At 53.2% G+C, this 23,992-nt stretch overlaps 1 protein-coding gene across 1 annotated transcript in view; it reads right to left on the bottom strand.

The window, feature by feature from the left end:
* The window catches only part of LOC122210233 (katanin interacting protein), a 192,692-nt gene that overhangs the window by 135,530 nt on the left and 33,170 nt on the right, over positions 1-23,992 (bottom strand). The window contains exon 4 of the mRNA XM_042922814.1: positions 6,170-6,246. Within this exon, the coding sequence (XP_042778748.1) occupies positions 6,170-6,246 (77 nt within the window). The remainder of the gene's footprint in view (positions 1-6,169; positions 6,247-23,992) is intronic.

Here is a 23,992-nt window from a genome sequence, read left to right on the forward strand (position 1 = left end):
ACTTTTATTGTCCCCAGGTAATAAATAAGACAAGGGAGGCACAGAGAAGTTGAGTCATTTGCCCAAGGCCACACAGCTGGTATGGTGGCAGGGCTAGGATGAAAACGTAAGCAATCGGACTCAAGTCTTTACCACAGCAAAGACAACCTCTGAAGCTAGCCAGATGCCGAAACGGGCAAACTTAGACATTGCTGGTAAGTCACAGAACCTTCTCAGAAAGCAATATGAAAATAGAGAAAATGCCATATGCTTGGTCTTTCCCCAGTAAGCCCATTTCGGCAAGACATTCTTTTTTTTTTTTTTTGAGAGAGAGAGAGTGCGCATATGTGCGTGAGCAGGGTAGGGGCAGAGAGAGATAGAGGGACAGAGGATTTAAAGCACGCTCTGAGCCCGAGGTGGGGCTCAAACCCACAAACTGAGATCGTGACCTGAGCTAAAGTCGGACGGAGCCACCCACGCGCCCCAAATCATTCTTGACCAGGAACAATGGTCGGTGCTTGGGCATAACAAAACCCAGATGTCCAAAACCGGGAAGCAGAACCTGAGATCTCACGCAGCTGACATCATCGCGTGGAGTGTGTCCAAACACGAGGAATCGCTTCTGACCGGTGGAGGGCGAAAGAGGCGGAATCAAAACGGTACGTGTGTGGTCAAGTGCAAAGTTGGAAAGAAGTGTGTCTGTGGACCCAGAGTGGGAGGTGATAAATGTGAGAATGCAATGGGTTGTTGAGGTAGGGCGGCGGCATTATGGGCGATTTCTTCGTTTGCTTTTTAAATGTTTCTCGAGCTGTTGACACATCCATCTTTTCAACAATCGTGGCAGGAACGTTTATTACCGACTTCTTATCTCCTGCCAGGCTTGGAAGCCCGGGAGATGATTGTCGGGCGGGCAACAGCATAAAACAGAAGGAAAACACAAGTAACTAAGAGACGCTTTCCAAACACAGCAATAGTTGGAGCAAACAGTCGGAGGTTTCAGCGGGCGCCCGGCAGCCCCCAGGGAGACAGCGCAGGGAGCCTGAGCCCCGGGAGGCCCAGAGAGTGGAAAGTCTGAGCACCCGGCCACAGACTGCCGGCCTCGACCTCCCTCCGGAGACCGCCGTGTCTCCTGATGATGCTATCCTGGTGGCTATGGTGGCATCCGTCACCCAGGATCTGGGACTGGCACTCGTGTGCGCGCTTCTGTATTTAAGCGGGACGATCTATGAAAATGCGGATTTACGAAACTGATAAATGGGGAGATAATTATCGAGAGTGTGAAAGGGATCGCTAAAGGAACTCCCTACTGCAGCTGAGCCTTCGGCGATACTCAGGTGGCACCAAAGAAAAGTGGTGGTTTTTTTTTTTTTTTTTAATGGATAGCCTGCTTTGCATAAAAAGCTGCCCTCGGTGTAGACGACTGAGGATAATCAGATTCAGCCTCTGCCCTGTCGAAGACGGAGCCCCTGCCACCTGTGCCCCATCACGCTCTATTCTCCTGTGGCTCACTGCCTCACCCTACAGGATTCTGTCTGTGTGTCTGTTTATTCTCCCTTCTGACCGCCAGACTCTGACCCCCGGGCACAGGGTCCATGCGGAGTGGAATTCTCTCCATACTTATTTCTGGAACCGGCGGCTTCAAGGCGCCCAAGGTCTAGCAGGGGAGAGAAAACATGGATGTGTATGTATCCTAACAGCCGCCGTGGACCCAGCGCCCATCACAGGAACCCTTCCTGTCTTAGCCAGTAGTGACCTGTGGGGCCACCCTGAGGAAGCAGGGCACCCTGAGCTAGCACCGGGTGTCATGAGGGAGTGTGGCGGGGGACATGAGGGGGTGGTCAGGGCACACGCAGGGGGCCAGCTGGCGAGAGGGTTCAGCCAGGCTCCAGGGGCAGTCACCTGGGTGTGACTGTGCTGGGGTTAATGGCTAAACCACCTTGGTCTCAGAGAGCTGTGGCTGCTGTGTGACCAGGCTGGCCACGGCGGCCCTTGGATCTCAGTCACCCCAGGGGGCACTCAAGGATTACCCGGAGGTCAGCTCAGGGAGAAGGTGTGTTTAACATTCAAATGACACCTGGGTGCCTAATCCTTCACCGGTCCTGGGATTAAGGTCCTACCATTGGCCTGTTTTATAGATAAATTTGCCCAAGGTCACAGAGCCCAGGAAGCAGCCAGGATTTAAATTCTGGTCCACGAAGCTCCAGAGTCCGTCTCCCAGCCACTGTTTCTTGTCTCCTCGCCAGGCTAGCATACCACGGGGGCTCTGAGCTAGCAGAGCGGTGGCTCCCACCTGGGGGCTTCCTGGAGGTGGTGGCGTTTGAGTCTAGCCTTGAAGGATGGAGAGGTGAAGGGCAGTGGTGCAGACCGCCTGCTGTTCCTCCCAGAACCCGGGTGCTCGCAGGCTCGGGTGTTCGTCCTTTAGGCTGTCAGCATCCCCCATCCGCGTGGGGGGAAGTGGCAGACGTGGGGGACAATGCTCCGCCCGGGGGAGGCTCTGCCGGTTCCTCGGCTTGTGTGACCTTGGGCAAGTCCCGCCACCCCCGGGGCCTGTTCCCCTTCTGCAAAATGAGCCCCAGAATGCCTCCACCTCTTAGGAATGTCATGAGGATGGAGTGGGGTATCCGGCTGAGGCTCCAGCTCAGAGACTGGTCCATGCCAAGCCCCGTCGGATGCCAGCTCTCCCCTTCCTTCTCTCTCTTTTTTAAATTTTTTTTTAATGTTTATTCATTTTTGAGAGACGGACAGTGAGAGACAGAGCGTGAGCAGGGGAGGGGCAGAGAGAAAGGGAGACACAGAACAGAACCCGAAGTAGGCTCCAGGCTCTAAGATGTCAGCACAGAGCCCCGACGTGGGGCTCGAACTCGGAAACAGCGAGATGCTGACCTGGGCCGAAGGCAGACGCTTAACCGACTGAGCCCCCCAGGCGCCCCTCCCCAGCACTCCAGCCCTTGCTCTGTTGTGAGTCTGTCAGGCATGATGACATCTTTCAGGAAGGTGAGTGACCAGAATCACTAAGTGTCCTCCGGGACGGGTTGTGCAGGGGTGACCCAGGGCAGTCACATCTTCCCTACCCCTCCCCCGGGCCTCTTGGAGCACATGGCCATTTTCTGCTTCCTCTGGTGCAGTTATAAATAGGTGGCCTTGTGCTCCCCTGCCACCCACCAGGGAGTTCCTCAAGGGCAACGGCTCTGGGGTGAACACCTGTTCGTTTTTCCTCGCCAGCTACGCTCCCCCACCTTCCAAACCCAGCCCCTCAGATCCCCTCTGTCAACTGCCCCGTTCCTTCTCTTACTCCGTGTGGTGTGGGTGAGGCTCACTCACTCCACCACCCAGCTTAAGGAGGTAGCCGAGGAGTGGCCAGCGAGACCATGGCACCTCACAGGCACAGGGGACGCCTGGCTCGGGGCTGGGGCTGGAGCCCTCCTCTGCACTTCCGCCGGAACTATCAGGAAGGAAGTGCTCTCTCCTTCTCGAGGCAGGATGTCAGCGTGGGGCCTCCAGTGGCTGCCTTGGTAAAGAAAGTACAGACCTGAGATGCCTCCAACGTGAGCTGAGTGCCTGGATACAGCTATGCCTGAAGCCAAAGTATTATCCTGGGCTTCTTTAATTTCATGAGCCAGTAAGTTTCCTTATTGTTTAAGGTCCATTTACCTTGGGTTTCTGTCCCTGGGACCTCAGGAGCATTAACTATAAAGCGTGTGCCCTCCTCAGCACAGGGTTCTCCTTGGCACTGGCGGCAGTGCTAGGCACCGAGAAGGTACTCGGCGAAATCCTACCGGCTGTGTTCTGGGCCGGCCTCTCCTAGGGACTTGCTCCAATGATCGCACAGCCCTTTCTCAGGTCACAGGCAACCGCATAAGCAGGCTGGGTTTGCATCTCCCTCTATGCACAGGATAAAGCCCAGACACTGGTTCTCCACCGGGTCATAGAACCGGACTCCCAAGTAAACTGCAGTTTATTTCTGCAAAACCCCTCGCGGTGAAACTGGCAACCCCGGCAGGTTTCTCTCCTCCTGAGTACTTATGACCACGTCTGACAGAACGCGAATCCGAAAGTACAGCCCAGCCCCACCACTTCTGGGGGGTGTTGCCTCAGGCTTTCTTTTCTGTCAAATGGGTGCAATGGCTGCACCCACACCTCATCGGGGAGGGTGAGGATAAAACGCAACGATGGGGGCGAGGTTCCTGGCGTGCAGGGTGGCAGCCCAGAAAAGGCGCCTCGAAAGCAACGCCCGGTGATAGCTCAGGGGGACGCCCCCTCCTCGTGCCTCCCTTTGGACGTGTTTCCAGCTCTACTTTCTGAGTCCCTGTCGTCCAGCCAGCTCCCTGTCGGTGACCACAACGTTCCCCCAGTTTTACGGCAACCCCACGCGGACACGTTTCTTCATTGCCTTTGTGCCGCGACCTCGTCTCTGGATACTCTCCTCCATGCTGTCGGCTCGTACCTCTTTGATCGCAATCTGCCGGTTAATGAGAAGCAACGTGCTCCTGAGAAACCACGACCCTGTCCCCCAGGGTGAGTCACGCGTGTGTGACCCAACGATCACCCAAACGTTCAGTGGCACCATCCAGTCTGCCAGCAATGGAATACAAACATCCTGCTCCATGGCATTAATGATGATAAAAACCCACGTTGGGCTAACGAGCGCAAGCCTCCCGCTATCGTAGTTTGCGGTCGCCCCTGGGCTGGGCAGATGAGCAGAGAGCAGCCGGGCACAGGGGACGCTGCCTGGCATTTCTGGCTGTGCCTCGGGCCTTGATCCGTTCAAGGGTTTGCCACTAAGGGTCGTACTGCCTCACTAGGGGGCAGCTGGCGACTTGGGTGGGTGCTGTTAGAGATACTGAGGGTCTCGGTGGAAATTAGTAAAGGGGCCGGCGGGCAGGACTGCTGAGCTATAGAACACGAAGGACTAAACCTGTGCATATAATATGCCACCAGGGCCCTGCCTGACGAGCACCGGGAGCCCCACCCGCCAGATGAGGGCGGGATGTACATCCAGGGTGACAACCCCCAGGCTCTCCTGCCTGCAAGACCCCAAGTTCATTCCCAGAACACAAACGCCCAGATCAGGGCCCCCTCCTCCTCACTCCCGCCTGATCTGTTTTAGGGCCCGTAGGATTCTTGCCGTTGTTTTGCGGGGGTTTTTTTTGTTTTGTTTTTGAGAAAGAGAGAGAGAGAGTACAAACAGAGGAGGGGCAGAGGGAAAGAGAAGATCTTAAGCAGGCTTCACGCTCAGTGCAGAGCCCGACACGGGCTCGATCCCACGAGCCTGGGATCACAAGCTGAGCCAGAAACAAGAGCCAGAAACGCTCAACCGACTGTGCTACCCAGACGCCCCTGTTTTGTGTTTTAATCTGAGTGCATTACCGACATTTTAAAACTCAGGAGATTTCACAACACAGAGCCAGACTTCCAGCTTCTCCATCAACCTCGGAGGATACGGACCCCTGGGCCCGTGTGCCCACACACATCAGGTGGCCTGAGCAGAGCAGCATGGGAGTGAGAATTCCAGGTGCCCATGGTCTCCACCGAGCTGGTTGTGCTCACTGCCATCCCGCCCTCCTAGCATCTGAATTTGCGAACCCGGCCTAACGCGAGGCCCGGGGCCTGACGAACTTGCACAGGCCCTGCGAGGGCGCTAAAGACGGGACACCTCTTTCCAACCGGACCCGACCGCTCTGCCCTCAGTCACTAAACACTGCCTCCACCGCTGTGGGTTTTTTTTCAGGAGCTAGCCCTCCAGAGTCAAAATCAGTACGAACTTAACTTTCAACGACATATCGACCAACTTCAAACACAGACGGAAGGTGACTCCACCTGTATCTCACGAGGCAGGATTACAGGCTCAGGTTTCAAGGGGCCCGGCAAAGCCTGTAGGATCACAGACTGGGCTCTTCAGGTGACTGAGGCCCAGGCCCTGCCGGGTTCCAGCTTCTCGCGACAAAGCCACCTCCTCCCAGAACAGGAGCGGGAGGCGAGAGGTGGTAGTTACGGGGAGAGCGGTTGGCTACAGCTCAAAGATGCAATTAAATCAGCAGATGGACAACCGGGGGCTGGGACTACAGTTAAAATCCCAAGCCCCTGAGTGGAGGGTGACTACATAACATTCCTACGTGCAACAGAGCCCAAGTGCTGTTAAGCAATCTAACTAGGGTTTTTATGGGGCTGCCGTTGAGCAGCTTTATCTTACCGGTTCCTCTGCTGAAGCAATATTAAATACTCATCATGCTTCTCATCAAAGTCTGGCACCATGTCCTTAGTATAACCCTGAAAGGAAGAAACAGAGCAGTGTGATATCGGAATGCAGGGAATTATTTACTGAGGCAGGAGAGGCGGAGAGGCAGAGGCGAGCTTGACGAGGGCCCAGCTCTCTGGGCGCGTCGCTCTGGAGACCCAGAGCCCCAGAGATCGCCTGACGGCCCGGTGGGCTTTCTGCGTCCATAACTAACAGTCTACAGAAAGCAGGAGGCTGAGTCCCCAGCCTCAACACTGTCCTTCCCTCCCATGCCCTCTAAAATCAGACTAGGTTTGAGCTTTACCGTTTTCCTCCACACTCATTATTTATTTATCTGAATGATCATAATCAGATGTACCCCAGATCCGTTGTTTAAGGAGGGATCTCATTTTTTCCCTTGCCACGGCAAGAGAAACGCACGCTTATTAAAAAAATACCCAGTCGCTACAAAAACGTATGACCCAGACAGTGAAGGCTCCTTGAGGAGCAGACACTCGTGGTTTTATGCCCCCTTTTCAGGCAACAGAACTCTGGGTTTCCTTCGGAGAACCCTTCGGCCCCTTTTTTCAGTTCACTGGCTTCCGGAAATGCCCTTGGAAGTTCCTTTGGTCTGTGGCTGAGCCAGGGCCCATGTCGGGTGCTCGAAAGTCAGCTCTGGGACGTTGCGGATACGCTTCGGGAAAAGCTGTTTTCTTTCCACGGGGGTGCCAGGCTGCTGAGACACAGGCCTGGAACTGTCTGAGAACGAGGTCAATGGGGGAGACAGCAGGCGTGAGAGATGGAAAGGAGATCCCTAATGTCATAACCTGAGACCCCGGGTCCACTCATGTATGAACAAGTATCTGGACGATTCAGCTATTCCTTTAGAAGTTTCTGCTGAGTTTCTGTCATGTGCAGCCAAAAGAATTATGTCATATATACCACAATCTGACCATTAGAGATAACCCCTATTACAATTTTTTACAGCTTTATGGAAGGATAATTCAGGTAAAATAAACTACACATATTTAAAGTGACATATGTATATGCCAGTAAAACCCCCATTATAATTTGATACATATACCCTTAGATGTTTTTCTTTAGAATATACGTATATATACATATTTATAAAATACACATGCAAACACAGACATTCTTTTTTTTTTTATTTTTTTTTTAAGTTTATTTATTTTTGACAGAGACAGAGCGAGCGTGAGCTGGGGAGGTGCAGAGAGAGAGAGGGAAACACAGAATCCGAAGCAGGCTCCAGGCTCCGAGCTGTCAGCACAGAGCCCGACGTGGGGCTCGAACTCACAGACCACGAGATCCTGACCTGGGCCAAAGTCAGATGCCCAACCGACCGAGCCACCCAGGCGCCCCTACAGACATTCTTTCAAACAAAAATAGGATCATCCTGTAAACAATGCTTTGCCATTTTCTACGTTTCTTAAATAACTTTTTTTGGCAAGGGATGGATTAGAGAGGCAATATCAGCTTGGTTCTAGTCACAAGTTACATGGATTAAGTTTTAAATGGCAAGTAAGACATTTGTGATAGAAATGCAATTTGTGTGAAAATCCTAACTACTACCATGGGGAGAAGAGAAAATCCCCATCATTCTCCTTCTCAAAAGCTGGCTTCAACACCATTATTCTACCACAACCCTATCCACAGGTGACCCATAACCTCCTTCACCAAATATAATAGCTCTTCCCACATTCATCCTTTCTAGCTGCTCTGGGCCAGGGGGGACTGCTGACCATCCCCCTCCCATCGTCCCCAGATTCTCCTCCTTCAGCTTCTGCAGCTGTAAATGAGCCTCCCTCCCCTCCGATGCCTTGTCTGACTTCCTTCCCCCTTGGCCCCAGTTGGGGATGGTCACTGTTTCTGTCCGTGTCACCCTTCTGTGTCTCCCTCCTCCATTTTCTCTTTCAGAGGAAAGAGGACATTTTCAGGGAACCCAAGGTCACTCCTGGTCCAGGGCTGACGGCCCGATCCCCCTTTCTTGTCCTTTTTCCTTTCTTTAAAAAAAAAAAAGTTTATTTATTTTTGAGATACACAGAGAGAGAGAGAGAGAGAGAGAGAGAGAGAGTGTGAGCACAAGCAGAGGAGGGGCAGTTAGAGAGAGAGGGGGACAAATAATCAGAAGCCGGCTCTGCACCGATAGCAGAGAGCCCGACACGGGGCTCAAACTCACAAACGGTGAGATCGTGACCTGAGCTGAAGTCGGACCTCTTCTCTGTCACCCCCACCACACCCCCCTCTCTCGAGGTCCACCTGGGGACAGGATGAAGTCCTCATCTCCCATCTTCTTTCCTGTTCTGATGTCCCTGAAACCTCTTCAGTTTTACCCGGGTTTTCCTGCTTGCTCATCTGGCCAAACAATCAGGAAGTGGGGACTAATAAGGAATTTAAATAAACAGACTAGCAATAGCTGACCCCATTCCCTTATTTCCCTGGCTTCCTGAGATGCCCAGAGAGGGTACTTTGTCCTCTCTGGGACCCAGCCCTGCCTTGTCCTGAAAGGGAGAAACACTCGTACACCCTCAGCCCTCAGAGAGCGGGTTGCAGGACAACGGGTCTGGGGAGGATTTCTCCCTCCCTTCCAGAATAACACGGGTCTGAGGCAGACAGTTGATGAGCATTTCCATACACATGATTCTCCTTTGATCTTCGAAGGAGCCCTGGAAGTGGTTATTATTACCCCATTTAAGATACAAAGAAACCCATCTCATGCATCTTCCCGGAACACGCATGCATCCTACTCCGTGGCAATTTACATAACCATTTTGAAATATCAAAGTGACCACTGATGTACTATGGTGTGGAATGAACAGTCAATGACATTTTAAGATGAAATACGAGATGACAAAGAGATCTCAGCGTGGGACGGGCTGCCTGGGGCCTTCACCTCAAACCCTCCAGGAATGCATTTATTCGCCTCTGCCAGGAGAGAGAGGTCCTCACAAAGACTTGAACGGCCCAGACACGTGTCCAGCCAAACTTCTCACCAGCCCCGTGCTTCTCAAATGCTAACTGATGTGCATATCAATCACCTGGGGACTGCGGAGAAACTCTGACTCACAGGTTCTGACTCAGTAGGACTGGGGAGGGCCCAAGGCTGCATTTCTAACCAGCCCCCAGGCAATGCTCTGGGGCCCACGTGGAGAAGCAAGGCCCAAGCCCAGCCCACCTCTAATCGGAAGGTCTCTGAACTTGAGCCGGGAAGAACGGGAGCTTGGAGACCAGGCCTGGCGCTGGGTCCCCGCACTGCCATCAGTTTACTCCCCTGTTAAAATGGAAGTAATAACGATACCTGTGTGGTTGCCTTTTTGTTTCTTGCGTAGGGTTAAACATGGGTGGGAAACAGCAGCAGTGGAAAGGGCTTAGTCCAGTTCCAGCATTTAGAATGTTCTCAGGGAGGGGCTCCTGGGCGGCTCAGTCCGTTAAGCAGCCGACTTTGGCTCAGGACGTGAGGTCGCGGTTCGTGAGTCCGAGCCCCACATTGGGCTCTCTGCTGTTGTCAGCACAGAGCTGATTTTGGATCCTCCATCCCCCTCTCTCTCTCTCTGCCCCTCCCTGGCTTGCGCTCTCTCTCTCTCTCTCTCTCTCTCTCTCTCTCTCTCTCAAAAATAAACACTGGGGCACCTGGGTGGCTCGGTCGGTTGAGCAGCCAACTCCTGATTTCGGCTCAGGTCATGATCTCACAGTTCGTGGGATCAAGCCCCCCCCACCCCCGTCCCTGCGGAGCCTGTCTCGCATTCTCTCCCCTCTCTCTCTGCCCCTCCCCCACTCGCGCTCGGTCTCTCAAAATAAATAAACACTGAAAAAACAAACAAAAAAGAGAACTTTCTCCGTGACTATTAGTTACGTTTCCATTCACAGAGCTCCACTATCTCAGGCCTCTCCCTACCCATCCCATGCTCATTCCTACCCTGCCGCCTTTTTCATTCTACTCCCTCATGCAGAAATCCACCCAATATCCTCTCCAGAGCCCAGCTGAGTTCCCTAAGTCTCCCCGAAGCCTTCCCTCGCCACCCTCGCCCCCCCCCCCCCCCCCCCCCCCCCCCCCCCCCCCCCCCCCCCCCCCGCTCCCTGCAGCTCGTTCTGAAACCCTGCAATTAGCGTGAAATTACATACAATACAGTGAGAAACAGTACATAATTAAGTGCTAAGTTGTTAGCATTTAACTATGTATGTTGCTCACTAATTATCTGGGGATCTGGAGACTTTGGGGGGTGAGCCCTGAACTCTGCTACCTACCTTTGGGGAGCCTCAGTTGCCGCGTCTGTAAAAGGGGGATAATACTGTCTACCTCCCAGGGCTGCTCTGAGGATCAACTAGGAGACAAGCAGGAGTGTTTCAGGATCCTTCTTATTGATTCCACAGCCGGACGATCAAGTCTGGGGCACAGTCGCAGCCTCCCAGCATGCAGCTCTAGGACGATCGCCACTGAGGCTGACCGAGCGCCACCACGGCTCACCCTCACTGCAGCCCTGGTCAGACACCAGATGCTGACTCCCCCCAACCCCGCGCCGCGCACTTCGCTTTGCCGAGGCTTTATTCGTCCGGCTATAAAATGGAGGCATTTGCATCCAAGGCGCCTCGCGGAGGTGTGAGGACCTTGTCAAGTGCCAAGTTTATCATCGCTGTCTTTCGGCAAACATTTATAAGCGCTCACTGCGTGGCTGTTACATATGCAATGAGGGTCTGACAAAAGCTTGGACCCACTGTGTGTACTCGCCTATATCAGCTGCACCCGACGGCCAGTCAGGGACCCGCACTGTGTGGTCCTACTGTGCACCGTGTCCGGGGAACACGCACTAGCCAGGGGTCCCTAACAGCGGGGATGTGCAGGGGGTTCTAGGAACATGTATTCAGTTGAGTGCACAAGGGTATTCTTCTGGGAAGGAAGTCCATAATTTTCATCAGATTACCAAAGGCATCTGAGCCCCCAAAAGGGAGACAAACGATCGTAACAAAATGTATAAAACGGGATGCCAAGGTTTTGAAGGAGGGACCTGAGAAGGCTCCCAAGGGCATGGCCAGGCCCCAGTCTCCACAGAGAAACAGTAGGAAGCCCCAAGCCTGACCACTTCTCTCCACCTCCCGGCCACCACCCTGGTTCAGCTCACCCTCCCTGGCCTCCCGCTCCTGCCCTCACCCCTGCAGTCTGCTCTCCCTGCCACAGCCAAGGGGTGCCGCTGAAAGCTGAGTCCAATCATGTCACTCCTCTACTCCAGACTCTGCATGGGTCTCCGAGGCCACCAGGCCTCCGCTCACGTGTCTGACCCACCTCCTACTACTCTACCCCTCCTCCCCATTCCAGTACCCTTGACGCTCAGCACGCTCCCTCCTCAGGGCCTTCGACTCACCAGTGCCCTGGCCCCCTCCCCAGGCGTGGGGTACTCTTCTCCCAGGTAAGTACCCAGGTTGCTCACGCCCTTCAAGGCTTGCCTCACATCTTACCTCCTCCTGTCTCCCTGGCCACCCTGTTTATAATTGTGAGCCGTGCCTCACACCCCCACTCCCAAGCCCCACTAACACACTATTTTATCTTGTTTATTACACCTTTTAGGTATTGATTCCATGAAGGCGGACTGGGTCTGCTTCGATCGCTTGTGTATTCCAAGCCACCAGGACAGTGCTTGGCACACACTTCGCTCTCACTAAATACTAGTTGAGGGGCGCCTGGGTGGCTCAGTCGGTTAAGCATCCAACTTTGGCTCAGGTCATGATCTCGCGGTCTGTAAGTTCGAGCCCTGCATCAGTCTCTGTGCCGACAGCTTGGAGCCGGGAGCCTGCTCTGGGTTCTGTGTCTCCCTCTCTCTCTGACCCTCCCCCGCTCATGCTCTGTCTCTGTCTCTCTCAAAAATAAATAAACATTACGGGGCGCCTGGGTGGCTCAGTCGGTTGGGTGTCCAACTTCGGCTTAGGCCATGATCTCCTGGTCCGTGAGTTCGAGCCCCGCGTTGGGCTCTGTGCCGACAGCTCGGAGCCTGGAGCCTACTTCGGATTCTGCGTTTCCCTCTCTCTCTGACCCTCCCCTGCTCATGCTCATGCTCTGTCTCTCTCTCAAAATAAATAAACATTAAATAAATAAATAAATACTGGTTGAATGAGTGAATAAATAAGGAGACACATGAGCTGGGATTTTAAAGTTGAAACATTTCCTGGGTCACAAGGAAAGGGAAAGGCATTCCAAGCAACAGCAGCAGCATTGGGCAAAGGTCTGAAAAAGCTTGACGTGTTCGCGGACTGGCCAGAAGTTGGGTCTGACAGGAGGTAGGTGCCCAGGATGTGCGAGTTAACTACGGCTCAGGGTCTGAGGAGTTTGGACGTGACACGGAAGCAAAGTGTCACTGCCACTACTATGAGCCTCATCGTCTTTATCCCTGATGCTGGCCCTGGAGACAGTGCAGAATCTTATCGGTGGCCATACTATTAATTCTCTTTGGGGGGAAAAAATGGAATTGGAAAGAAATGCCAAGAATCAGTTATGTTTAAAGGTGCTCGGCCGCGTCTGTATTTCAGGGATCACAGATTCCTCTGCGGCCGGGATATTGGAATTCTTTCTGAACAGGGGTGATTTAGCAAGCGCCAGTACCCGCTGCATTAACAGGCGGCTGAGAGTGGTAGTGTTGGTTTCCAGGGCTCCCGAATGTTGGGGACCTAGCCTTGCTGGTGTCAGGTCCCAGCAGAGAACAATCACTTTGGAGGGTTTCATAATGAGGCTGTGAAAACACTGCGTCTGGGGGCACGGCAGGGTTCCTAGAGCACTTTCACACACCTGAGTTCCTCCACCTCCCCCACCCTGCCTTCTCCCCCACCCCCGCAGGCTCCTGTCGCACCCCGGGGACAATTTAGGAGGCAAGCCCATGCTCCAGGTTACTGGGGCCTCGCTCTGCGGGCAGCCTTAGCTGCCATTTGTTATGCTCTCTGCGGGTGCTTATTGTGGCTGTCTGCAATAATGCTATGGTCAATAATGCTATGCCCATTTTACAGAGGAGGAGACTGAGGCTCTGAATGCTGGGGCAAATTGCCTAACGGCCACAAAGCGTCTAGGTGGAGCTAATGCACATCTGTTGTTTGTGTCAGCTCAGCATCTATTCATTTCCTTCTGGTTACAACACCTCGATCTTCCTCTGGGAAACCACCTCTCCTCCACTCCCCATCCACGCGGTTGTGGGTGGAACCAGCACCCCCTTGGTGGACATGTGACCTAGGCCGGGCCAATCAGGGTATTCCATCTCCCTGGCCATGTGATCGGCTCAGGGCTAGGCGTGCGTCCCAAGCCGGGCCGACAGACTCAACTAAGGGATTGGCTGAATCGGCTGGAAAAGTCCCTGGGCCTCTTGGCCTGGAATTATTAGCTGATAGGAGCACAGAGCTACCAGGGAAGGAGTCATTGTTGTCAACTGATTAGGTTCACCCTTGTGAACATCCTTATATGTTCCGTGGAGAGATCTGTCCAAGGGTGACAGCAACACAGGCAGCCGAATTGAGGACAGAAAGAGACCACACAGAAACTAGATCCTCTGAACCGTGTTTAATCCCCCGTATCCAGCCATGCCTGAAGCCAGCCCTACATTGGACTTTTTAGTCACATTTCTTTAACTGGAGCCAGTTTGAAGTGGAGGGGTGGGGAGGCGAGAGAGAGACAGAGCTAGAGAGAGAGAGAGAGAGAGAGAAAGATTTACCCCTGAGGGAATTCTGGGTGGCACAATGGTAGAGACAATACCCAGGGCTGTCTAAATCCGAAGTCTCACCTAGGGCTCAGAGAAGTGTTTACTTAGAGGATTCAAACGGTACCTTAAGGAATGTGCCCGATGATGACCCACAGCAAGAGATGATCCAAATGTGTCTCAGAGTACGAAACTCCTATTCTCCCTTCAAAACCCAGCCCAGTACCAACTCCTCTGTTCTAGTGATTCTCTTCTTTATGTCCCCATGTTGTATAGTAGTGAGTCCTTAATGCATATTACTTGAATGGAAAAGTATGGGTCTGAGCTTCCTTTGTACTGTTCTTGCTAACATAACAGGTGACCTCCTATCCTCAAAACAGGAACCCAAAATGCTCTGCATTCAGGAGGCTACCAAAGAAGCCTAAACCAACGGCTGATACTGCCCCCTAGGGGTGGAACGAAATACGGCAAGGCACAGCAACAAAGATTTGAGTTTCTCATGCCCTGGGGAGACGGGGTAACAAAATCACAAGCTACACACACACCAGATGGATAATCAAAGGAAGAGTTTGGGTTATTTCTCAAACACCTTGGGCTTACATTTATCAGGTCACTAACCTGCTATGTACCATTCCTGATTGGTACCAATCATACGGTACCAATACGTACCCGGAGATTTTATCCTTAGTTCCAGGGTTTGTAGAAAGTTAGGGCAGATCCAGAATCCAGGATTTCCTCCAGGACTCCAGGACACAATAAGCTGTATCTTGGTAAAAACGCTTTCCTTACATACCTATCTAAATAAATATCCCAGTACGTATCTGCTAGAAAATAATGAACATGTCTTTTTATTTTTATTTATTTATTTATTTATTTTGAACATGTCTTTTTAATTCTCCGAGAAGTGTTCTCGTAAGACCGCAACGTGTATGATAAACTGTCTTTCAGGCTGGCAAATACAGGTTTTCTCTTTTTAATCTTGAGTGAGTTTACTTTAAAAAGGCAACTCTATATTAATGCCATAAACGGAAAATCAGTATCACTTGCCATAAATAGAAGGCAGTCATAAATACGGACCTACTAAAATAGCACATGGTTTACGAGCCACCTACAGAGCCGTGGAAGCATCCAAGCCACACGCTGGGAATCTCCCCACAACCCTGCAAGGTGGACGGCACTGACCTCATTTTACAAATTCACTTGCTCGCTCAATATTTATCGAACGCCTATTCTGGAGACACACAGTGAGCACATCAAAGTCTCTGCTGTTACATTCTAATGAGAGGAGACAAGCAATAAAAAAAAAAAAAAAAGAAAGAAAGAAATAGGTAGTGTGTCGGATGGTGCTAAGTGCTGTGGAGAATGAAAGGCAGAGAAGGGCAGGCGAATGGGGGAGGGGGTTGGGGGGAAGGTGCTATTTTAGCCAGGGGGTCAGAGAAGGCCTCTGGCAAGGCAACCTTCAAGAGAAGGCTGAAGGGAGTGAAAGAGAAAGTGTGGGGATCTGGACAAAGGGGTTTTCCAGGTGGCAGGAACAGCAAGTGCAAAGGCCCTGAGGTGGGAGCGTGATGGCATGTTTGAGGGCACCTAGGTTTTAAGGGAGCCAGGATGGGCTGAGGCTGCTCCCACCCTCCTTCCTGAGGAGAGCTCTGGAGGGGGCTGAGGCTGGCAGTACCCCTGGACGCACCAAGGGAAGAAAAGAGGCCTGCCTGCTTTCGCACTCCTGGGCTTGTGCTAAACTGATTCGGGCAGCTGTTAGCCGTGAGAGCCTCCCAGTCAGGAAGGACAGGCCCCTTGGCCTGCTGGGGGGAGACAGGCAGCCTGGCTGGGATCTTCTCTTCTCCAATCTCTGCTGCCACCACTCGATTTGCTTCGGAGAACTTTTCCTTCTAAGGGAATGAACCTCCCACAGGGTCCATCCATCCCCGGGTTGGGTTGCGAGAAAGGACGCTCACCGCTCGGGCAGAAGCAGCCCCCAACCCCCTGAAGAGGGGGGAGCACTCAGGGGCCCCTTCCTATTTATTCAACAAATATTCCTTGAGCTTCTCCTACGGGTTGAACACTGCGCGCCAGAGACAGACGGAGACGAATGGGGTCTGGCTTCACCACCCTCCCTGACCTCCTTCCCACCTCCCTTGCCCCCCACCTCCGCCTAATAGTCCTTCTGGCAGTTTCTCAGAAGCCAAGCTGCTGCTAGTTTCCTCCTTGCTTGTGGGCATGTGTGGCCCTTCCTGGGGCCTCTCCTGACTACCCAGGCCTTCCCGGCTGCCTCAAAGTGGCAGTTTTTCTCCCCTCCCGGGAGGGTAGGGCCCGTGCCCGCACTCACCGTTGTACCTCTCAGCCCCGGACCAGTGCCTGGCACCCACGAGGAGCTCACAGAGTGTTGTGGGAAGGAAGGAACAGAAAGAAAAGAAGGAAAGGGAAGCAGGAAGACAAGATCCCTGTCCAAGAACTTAGCGGGGCGGCCACTGAAAGACAACTGTTTGGATGCCGTGGGGTAAGTGCCACAAAGGGGAGGCACAGATGCCAGGGGCCGGTGGGTAGAGTGAGGAATGCCTGGCATCACTCGGGGCTGGGCAGTCTCTACAGAGGAAAGGACACAGCACTGAATGGTAGGTGGATGGGGGAGGGCAGGGGAGGGCCGGGAAGGGCATCCAGGCAGGAAACAGGGAGCTTATCTTGGGGTTGGGATGGAGAACGCTCAGAGCACCTTGGTTTGATCCCAGGGGGTCTGACATTCCAGGTCTGCTTTAGGCTGGTGAAGGGCAAAGCCCACAGTGCCCGTGACAGGTACTGGCAGGGGGTGGAGGGGGGGGGGGAAGTGGGCAGGGAAACCTCATGCTCAAGCCTGGGGCAGCACAGTGGGCTGGGAGGCCCAAATTCCATGTCTCCTCACATGCTACAGTTAAAAGTTTTGGAATATAGGGGCACTTGGGTGGTTCAGTCGGTGAAGCGTCCCACTTCGGCTCAGGTCACGATCTCACGGTCCGTGAGTTCGAGCCCCGCGTCGGGCTCTGTGCTGACAGCTTGGAGCCTGGAGCCTGCTTCTGATTCTGTGTCTCCCTCTCTCTCTGCCCCTCCCTGACACATCCCTCCCCGCCTCAAAAAATAAACATTAAACATTTTTTTTTTTAAGTTCTGGAATATAAAGGAAGCAGTTCGTGTTAGCTCCCTCCCCCCGTCCCCTCCCCGACCACGTGGGAGCGTGATCAGTTTCTTCCTTCTCTCTCTCCCCATGTCCCCCCTCCTTCCATTCCTCAGGTTTGCAACTTTCAGGCTTACTGAGCACCTCCCAGCCCCTGCCAGGACAAGTCCCCTTGCCTTACAGACCTGACAGTGTAGTGAGGGGGGCCGATCCTCAACAAACGAGCCCACCACCGAATGTACGCTGTCTACCATTTCAGTCACCTTGAGCTTTACAGGGGACACGGGACTACGGCAGGGAGGTCAGCTGAGGCCTCAAGGGGGAGGCAACACAGAACCCAAATATGAGGGACAAACAAGTTAATGTGGGGGGGGGGGGAGATGGGAGTGTGCTCCAAGCAAAGTGGACACACACGTGATGGCCATGTGACAAGAAGGCACAAAGAGCAGGAGGGACAAGGAAGCTCTGAGGGGCTGGACCCAGGGGAAGGGGAGCAGAGGATGACACAGGGCCGAGGGGCCAGACCACCAAAGCCACGGGGCCCACAGCAAGGAGTTTTGCCCTCGACCCCGGACCACTGGGGAGCCACATCGGGTTACTGGGGCAGAGGGGGCGACATGGAATGAGAGGTTGGAGGTGGCCGAGAGCAGGTGCCGGGAGCAGGTAGGAGGCTGCGGTGGGGGTTCAGACAAGAGGTGTCAGCAACACGGAGGACGTAAGGGGAAGATGTTTTCAAGGGGAAAGGTACGGGACTTGGCGATGGGCTGGAAAAAGGATGGCGGGGAGGGGAAAGTATCGAAGGCTCTGCAGTTTCCGGCCGGTGTGATGGGAAGGGCGGCGCCGTCATTCTTGGGGAGGTGAAAGCTGGCGGGGAGAAGGGCTGACTTTGGCTTGGGGCAGCTGCGTGGAGACGCTGAGGCACCCAAGAGGAGCCATTCATGGGCTGGCAGTTGGGTATAAGGGTTCGGGGCTCAAGGCTTCATGGCACAGCGAAGATGCCCCTTCGTCCCTGCTCCCCACCCCACCCCCATCCCGGGAAGGGTTACGCCCTCCCTCAGCGGTGTCCCTGACGCCTCCTCATGGACCGCTCTCTGTCGCAGCCCTTATCCAAGCCGCTGTGGACGCAGCCCAGATGACTCATTCACACCCAGGTACGGGGACCGGTGATGGCTAGCAGCTCACGGCGGGTCCCTTCCCAGGAAAAAAGCCAGGTTATGCTGGGCTGATGCCAAGGGTCCACAGACCCAGGCTCCTCGCTTGAACTGGGGACTCTCTGAAGCACCACCCATCCCCAGAGCTCCCTGTGGGATTACCCAGGCCTGCATCACCATTCGACCCCTCCCTCTGCTCAGCCCCACGTCCCTCGTCGCCCACGGGTGGAACTCCCCCCAGCCAGCCTCCTGCCGCACATCTTCCCTCCCAGAGTCCGCTCTCCGGGGGAACAAGACAGCGCATCTCTCCTCCCGGGGCTGAGGGTTGTGACATCAGAGGACGTGGATAAACGCATTTTGGATGATATGGACAATCATGACTCAGCCAGGACTCCTGCCCACACGGTCCCGAATGAAAGTCAGACAGACCCGAGTCCCCAAAAGCATGATGGATTCCTCGCGCCACAGGACCCAATTTTTAATTCTCAAGTATGGTGGCCATGGGGGTGTGCGACATAGGCCCCTCAGTCCTGGGTCTTCGTTCCGCGGCTGAGCGGCCAAGAGGGATGGTCGGGACTCGGCTGTGGAGCCGGATGCCTGGGTAGGAATCCCATCCTGCTTGTGCGAGTGGGAAATGGTATTCGTGGCTGAGTTTCCTCTGCCGTCAAACTGGGATGATGGGCTGGTGGCATAGTTCATACCAGCCAAAAAGTGGAAGCAAGCCGGCTTGTCCTTCAAGGGATGAATGGAGAGACAGCAGGTGCGGGATAGCCCTACCACCTCACGTGCTCAGGTCCCCGAAAGGATCCGAGGTACTGAAACGTACCCCAACATGGACGGACCCCGAAAACATTATGCTTCGTGAAAGGAGCCAGGCGTGTATATGAAACGTCCAGAAGAGGCCAACCCATAGAGACCGAAAGTAGGTCAATAGTCGCCAGGGCCTGGGGGAAGCAGGCAGAGGGAGTCACCGCTAACAGGTACAGGGTTTCCATCTGGGGTGACAGACGTGCTTTGGAATTCGGTAGCGGTGAGGCCCTCACGGCACTATGAATAGGCTAACCACCACCGAAGCATACACTTCAAAATGGTAAATTCTGTGGCATGGGAATTAGATCTTGATAAAAAAAAAAAAAAACACCAGAAATGGGCACGGCGATTAAAAGCAGCCACCTTACGAACATACGCTGTTCAGGATTCGGCCTGGCTTATGACACGTGCTCAATACACATTAGCAGTTGAGACGACGTTCATGAGACGTCTTCAGAAGTTTCTAGCTCTGACGGCACAACATCTGAACTCACGGTGGACCCCAGCCCCAGCTCCCCGAGCTAACCCCGAAGGCATCCTATACCCCAGTCAACACCCACCTGAAATCCACGCAAAGGCAAGATGACGTAACTCTTTTAAGGACGCAGCTTTCCCTTTCCCGTGTGGGCTGTGGCGGAGCTAAACTCTTTCTGGGGAGAGCAGCTGGGTGTAGGATCTGGTCTGCCTCCAGAGAGGGGCTGCTATCGCACCCTCAGAACAGGCGCCGGCTGGTGACAATCACAAACCCTTGGACGCGTTGTCGCGGGGCGGGGCGGGCAGGGCAGGCAAAGAACGCTGGCAGGCCGGTGGCGGAATAAGAGGCCCGCTGATAGAGGAGTTGGTCTGCTCTAATAAAAATAGCGTTTTTATAATGTCTCGGCCGGTGTGTTTGTCAAAAGGGGATGGCTTCAAGCTGGTGAGGAAGTCTAGGAATAGAAACTGGCTGGCAGGGAAGAAGCCAGGCTTGCAGGCTGCAGGAGAGAGGGGAATTCATCTGTGCAGGAGGAAAGGAAGGGGCGGGGAGTGTCTGTTGCAGCCCCTAAAGGAACCCGTGTCCCCATCCCCAAGGCGGGTTCTAAGAGTGGAACAGCAGCCCACAGATTCCACGGTCTCTCGGCTTCCTCCTCGCTCCCGACAACCCACGGCCCGCCACACAGATCTCTGTGGCTCCCTTCATTAAAACCCACGGAGGCTGACAAGTCAGATGGAGGCCTATGGGGGGGCAGTATGACCGAAACAAGACCGGACAGAATCCCACATGGCCTCCATCTACTCAGACCCAGCCATGTCACTCCTAGGAAGCCTCCGGAAAGACACAGGTGTCCGAGGAGGAACGTACAAAACGCTAAAGCCCTCCCACGGGAAAACTGGCTGAATAACCCACAGTCTGGCCATAGCATACTGTAACAAAAAAAAAAAAAAAAAAAAAAAAAGACTAGGTTTATTTGTAACACCAAGAATGGAACTCTCCCGGACACAGTTCAGGAAGGATGGGCAGGTTACGAGATACAAAAGCACATCGCTGAAGAACCCATTCATGATGGCACCATTTCGTTAAAATACATACACTCCCAAAATACGCCATGTGGTTTTTACAGATATCCTCGGGTATACAGAGGCACAAAGAAAGGTCTGGAAGGATGCACGCATGCCAAGCTCCTGACAGCAGTGACAGTCGAGGGGGAGGCCGGGAGTAGGGAGGGGTGGGAATTGGCAAAAGGGATTTGAGCCTTATCTGGAAGGCTGAAAATAATTTTCTTAAGGAACTTGTTTTCAAGCATTATTTGTGTAACTAATGACCTCCACCCCCCCTACTTCCCTTCTCAAAAAAGAAAAAAAAAGCAAAAACAAATCAATGGTTCCATATTCCAGACGGAGGAAGCTTGACATGGCTTTCCCCTTGAATTCCAGATTCTCATATCCAGCTGCCTGCTCGAGGTCTTAACAGGTTTTAAGCTGAATTCCTGGTCTTCCCCCTAAAAGCTGCTGCCACTCCTTCCCATTTCAGGAATTAACCAATCTTTTTTTTTTTTTTTATTTTTTTTAATATTTATTTTTGACAGAGAGAGAGAGAGAGAGAGAGAGTAGAGAGAGACAGGGCAGGAGCAGGGGAGGGGCAGAGAGAGAGGGAGACACAGAATCCAAAGCAGGTTCCGAGCTCTGAGCTGTCAGCACAGAGTCCGACGTGGGGCTCGAACCCACGAGCTGTGAGATCACGACCTGAGCCGAAGTCGGACGCTCAACCGACTGAGCCACCCAGGCGCCCCAGGAATTAACCAATCTTTTCCTTCCAGTTGCTCAAAACAGAAACTTAAAAGCCCTTCTTGATTCCTCTCTTTCTCTCCCACCCATAGCCGATCCAGCAACAAATCCACGTGGCTCTCCCTTCAGAGGGCTCAGGATCTAGCCCCTTCACCGCTGCCCCCAATCCCAGCCACCATCACCACCACGTCCTGCTGAGGTCAAGTCCGTTTGGTTCTGGCCCTCTTCTGCTCAAAATGCTCCTGTGGCTCCCTCCTCATTCAGACAAAAGCCCAGGTCCTTATAAAAGGCCACAAAGCCCTACACGACCTGGGCTTTACCCCTCTGTCGGTGCCTCCCACCTGCCTGCCCCTCACTCCCCCTAACTCAGCCACGCAGCCTCCACCCTCGGGAATTTTGTCCTAGCTCTCGTCCCCTCACTGCCCTTAGGATCTGCCCCCTTCTCAGAGAGGCCTTCCTGAGGACTCCCGCCCAGCACTCCCCATCCTCTTTCCCTGCTTTCTTTTTTTCTCTGACACCCTTCCTATTTGACTTACTCATTTGCTTAGTGTCTGCCTCCAGCCACCAGGGCTTAAGCTCCACAGGGGTGTGGACTTGTGTCTGCTTCTTCACGGCAGAATCGACCGGACCCAGGACAGTGCCTGGGACACAGCAGGTACTTGACAAATATTTGCTAAGTCGATGTAGGAATGAGCAAACAAAGGTTTCTCCACTGGCCCCAGTCACCCCCTTGGCTCCCAGTACGTATTCCTGGCTTCGAGCACAATTAACTACTGGCTGGTCCCTCAGACTCCTGCATACGCTCGCGTGTTTGCACCAGTTCTCACCTGCCTGTTACCCCAACCCTCCTCTCCATCCATTATTCCAGTTTCAATGTCATTTCCTCCTTGAAACCCTGGCCAACCCACTTCCCCCATGCTATCCCATTGGCTCAGTTACAGGCTTTCTCCTCTGGACTCCTGTACTTTGTCGTTGCTCCAGAGGTAATCAACTGCTACCATTTATAGAATCGATGACTCTGTCCTGGCCACATGCAGTTTACAAGTATTATCTCATTGAATCATTTTAACAGCCGATAAAGTAGGTATTGGTATAATCTCCACTTTACAGCTATGGAAACTGAGGCACAGAGAGTCACCAGCCCAAAAGTGACCCACCTGGAATCTGAATCTAGTTCTACTGGACTCCAAAGTCCGTGTTTATACTCTTCAGCACGAGGTCCCCACCGTGGCTGCTGAGTGAGTCACAGAAGAAATAGGCAAACGAACCAATCAAGGGTCTCGGAGCCCTGGGCTGGGGCTGGACCACGGTGATGGCACAAGGTGGTTCTTGACACTGGCCGGCCCTTACCGACACCACCACAGAAGCTGTCCCGGGACAATGTGGCCCAGGGCGAGGAGCACGTTATATTGACATGAGCATGCGCATCAGACAAAACCAGGATCAAGTCCTGGTCCCTCTACTTACTAGCCATGTGACTTTGGATCTCTCTTTCATTTGTAAAATGCGCAGGGGGACTCTGGACATTACCCTGCCCCGTGATCACAGGTGACAGCACTGAGACTCCCACGGGCCACGTCCAGACGGTACGACCCCACCGCGAACTGCAGGCGTCTGGACCAGGAGCGGGTGCCTGACCCAAGTAGGGCCGATAATCCCGGAGAATTGGGACTGACAGGTTCAGGGAAGGTCTGACAGCTCTCTTGAAGGCAGGAAAGTGAACTTGGGTGTTGCCTTGTGGGACCGCTTTCTGCCAGGCGATCTGAGTACGAGAGAAAGCTGCTTTGTACCAAATGACAAGAATCACAGATGCCCACAGACATAAAGATAAGAGTCATCGAGAGAGGATTTTCTGGGACCCTAGAAGGTCGCAGGCACTGGTTCACCATTCTCGACACCCAGGCACATCCCTGCCCTTGGCTTCTGTGAGTTCAGTGCCCACACTGGAGAGTCTCGTAATGAAGTAATACAGTGCTCTGCTAAAGCTAGATTGAGTTTTGTTGTTGTCGTCGTTGTTGTTTTTTAACTGAGTCCTAAGTAATACAAATATTCACCTGGCAGACTTGTTATAAGAAATGAAAGTAATATATGAAAAGCACTTAGCTCAGTGCCTGGCTTGTGGCACATAAGACCCCATACGTGGTTGCTAATATGATTATTAAAATCAAGCCACAAGGACATACGATTACAGGAACTGGACAAATGAATCAACTTGCACAGTCCTCTAAATTACTCTTCCCCTGAAGGGTGGCATGCCATGGCGTTCTGTCCTTGGTCCTATCCCAAGCTGTAATTTTATCAATGGCTGGGTCTGGCTGTTGAAGGCTGTTTATTAAGTCTGCAGATGACATTCAGCTGGGAGGCACACGGAATCAACTGGATGACGGAATCTGGGTTCAGATCAATTTCTACAGCCTAGAGATGGAACGAGAACAGCTTGATAGAATGCATCATGGCCAAGGTAAAGGTCCTACACAAGGAGAGGCACTGGGGGAGAAGCCTGGCTTGAGAAAAGTTCACGAGACAAAGACAGACTTTTAGCTAATGTGCTCAGTATGAGCTAACAGTGTGGTGTGACTGCCCAAAACAACCCCCCCCCCCACAGCACACACAATGAGCGTGTTAGAAATTTCGTCAGAATAAGAGGAAGGGAACCAACATGTTTTAGCACCTACTGTGTGCCAGGCCCCGCGTGAAACTCCTGATGTACTATTTCCGTGGGTAGTCTCACCAACCTAAGAGGTGGGTA

Source organism: Panthera leo, chromosome E3 (genome assembly GCF_018350215.1).
Source record: "Panthera leo isolate Ple1 chromosome E3, P.leo_Ple1_pat1.1, whole genome shotgun sequence".
Lineage (NCBI taxonomy): Eukaryota > Metazoa > Chordata > Mammalia > Carnivora > Felidae > Panthera > Panthera leo.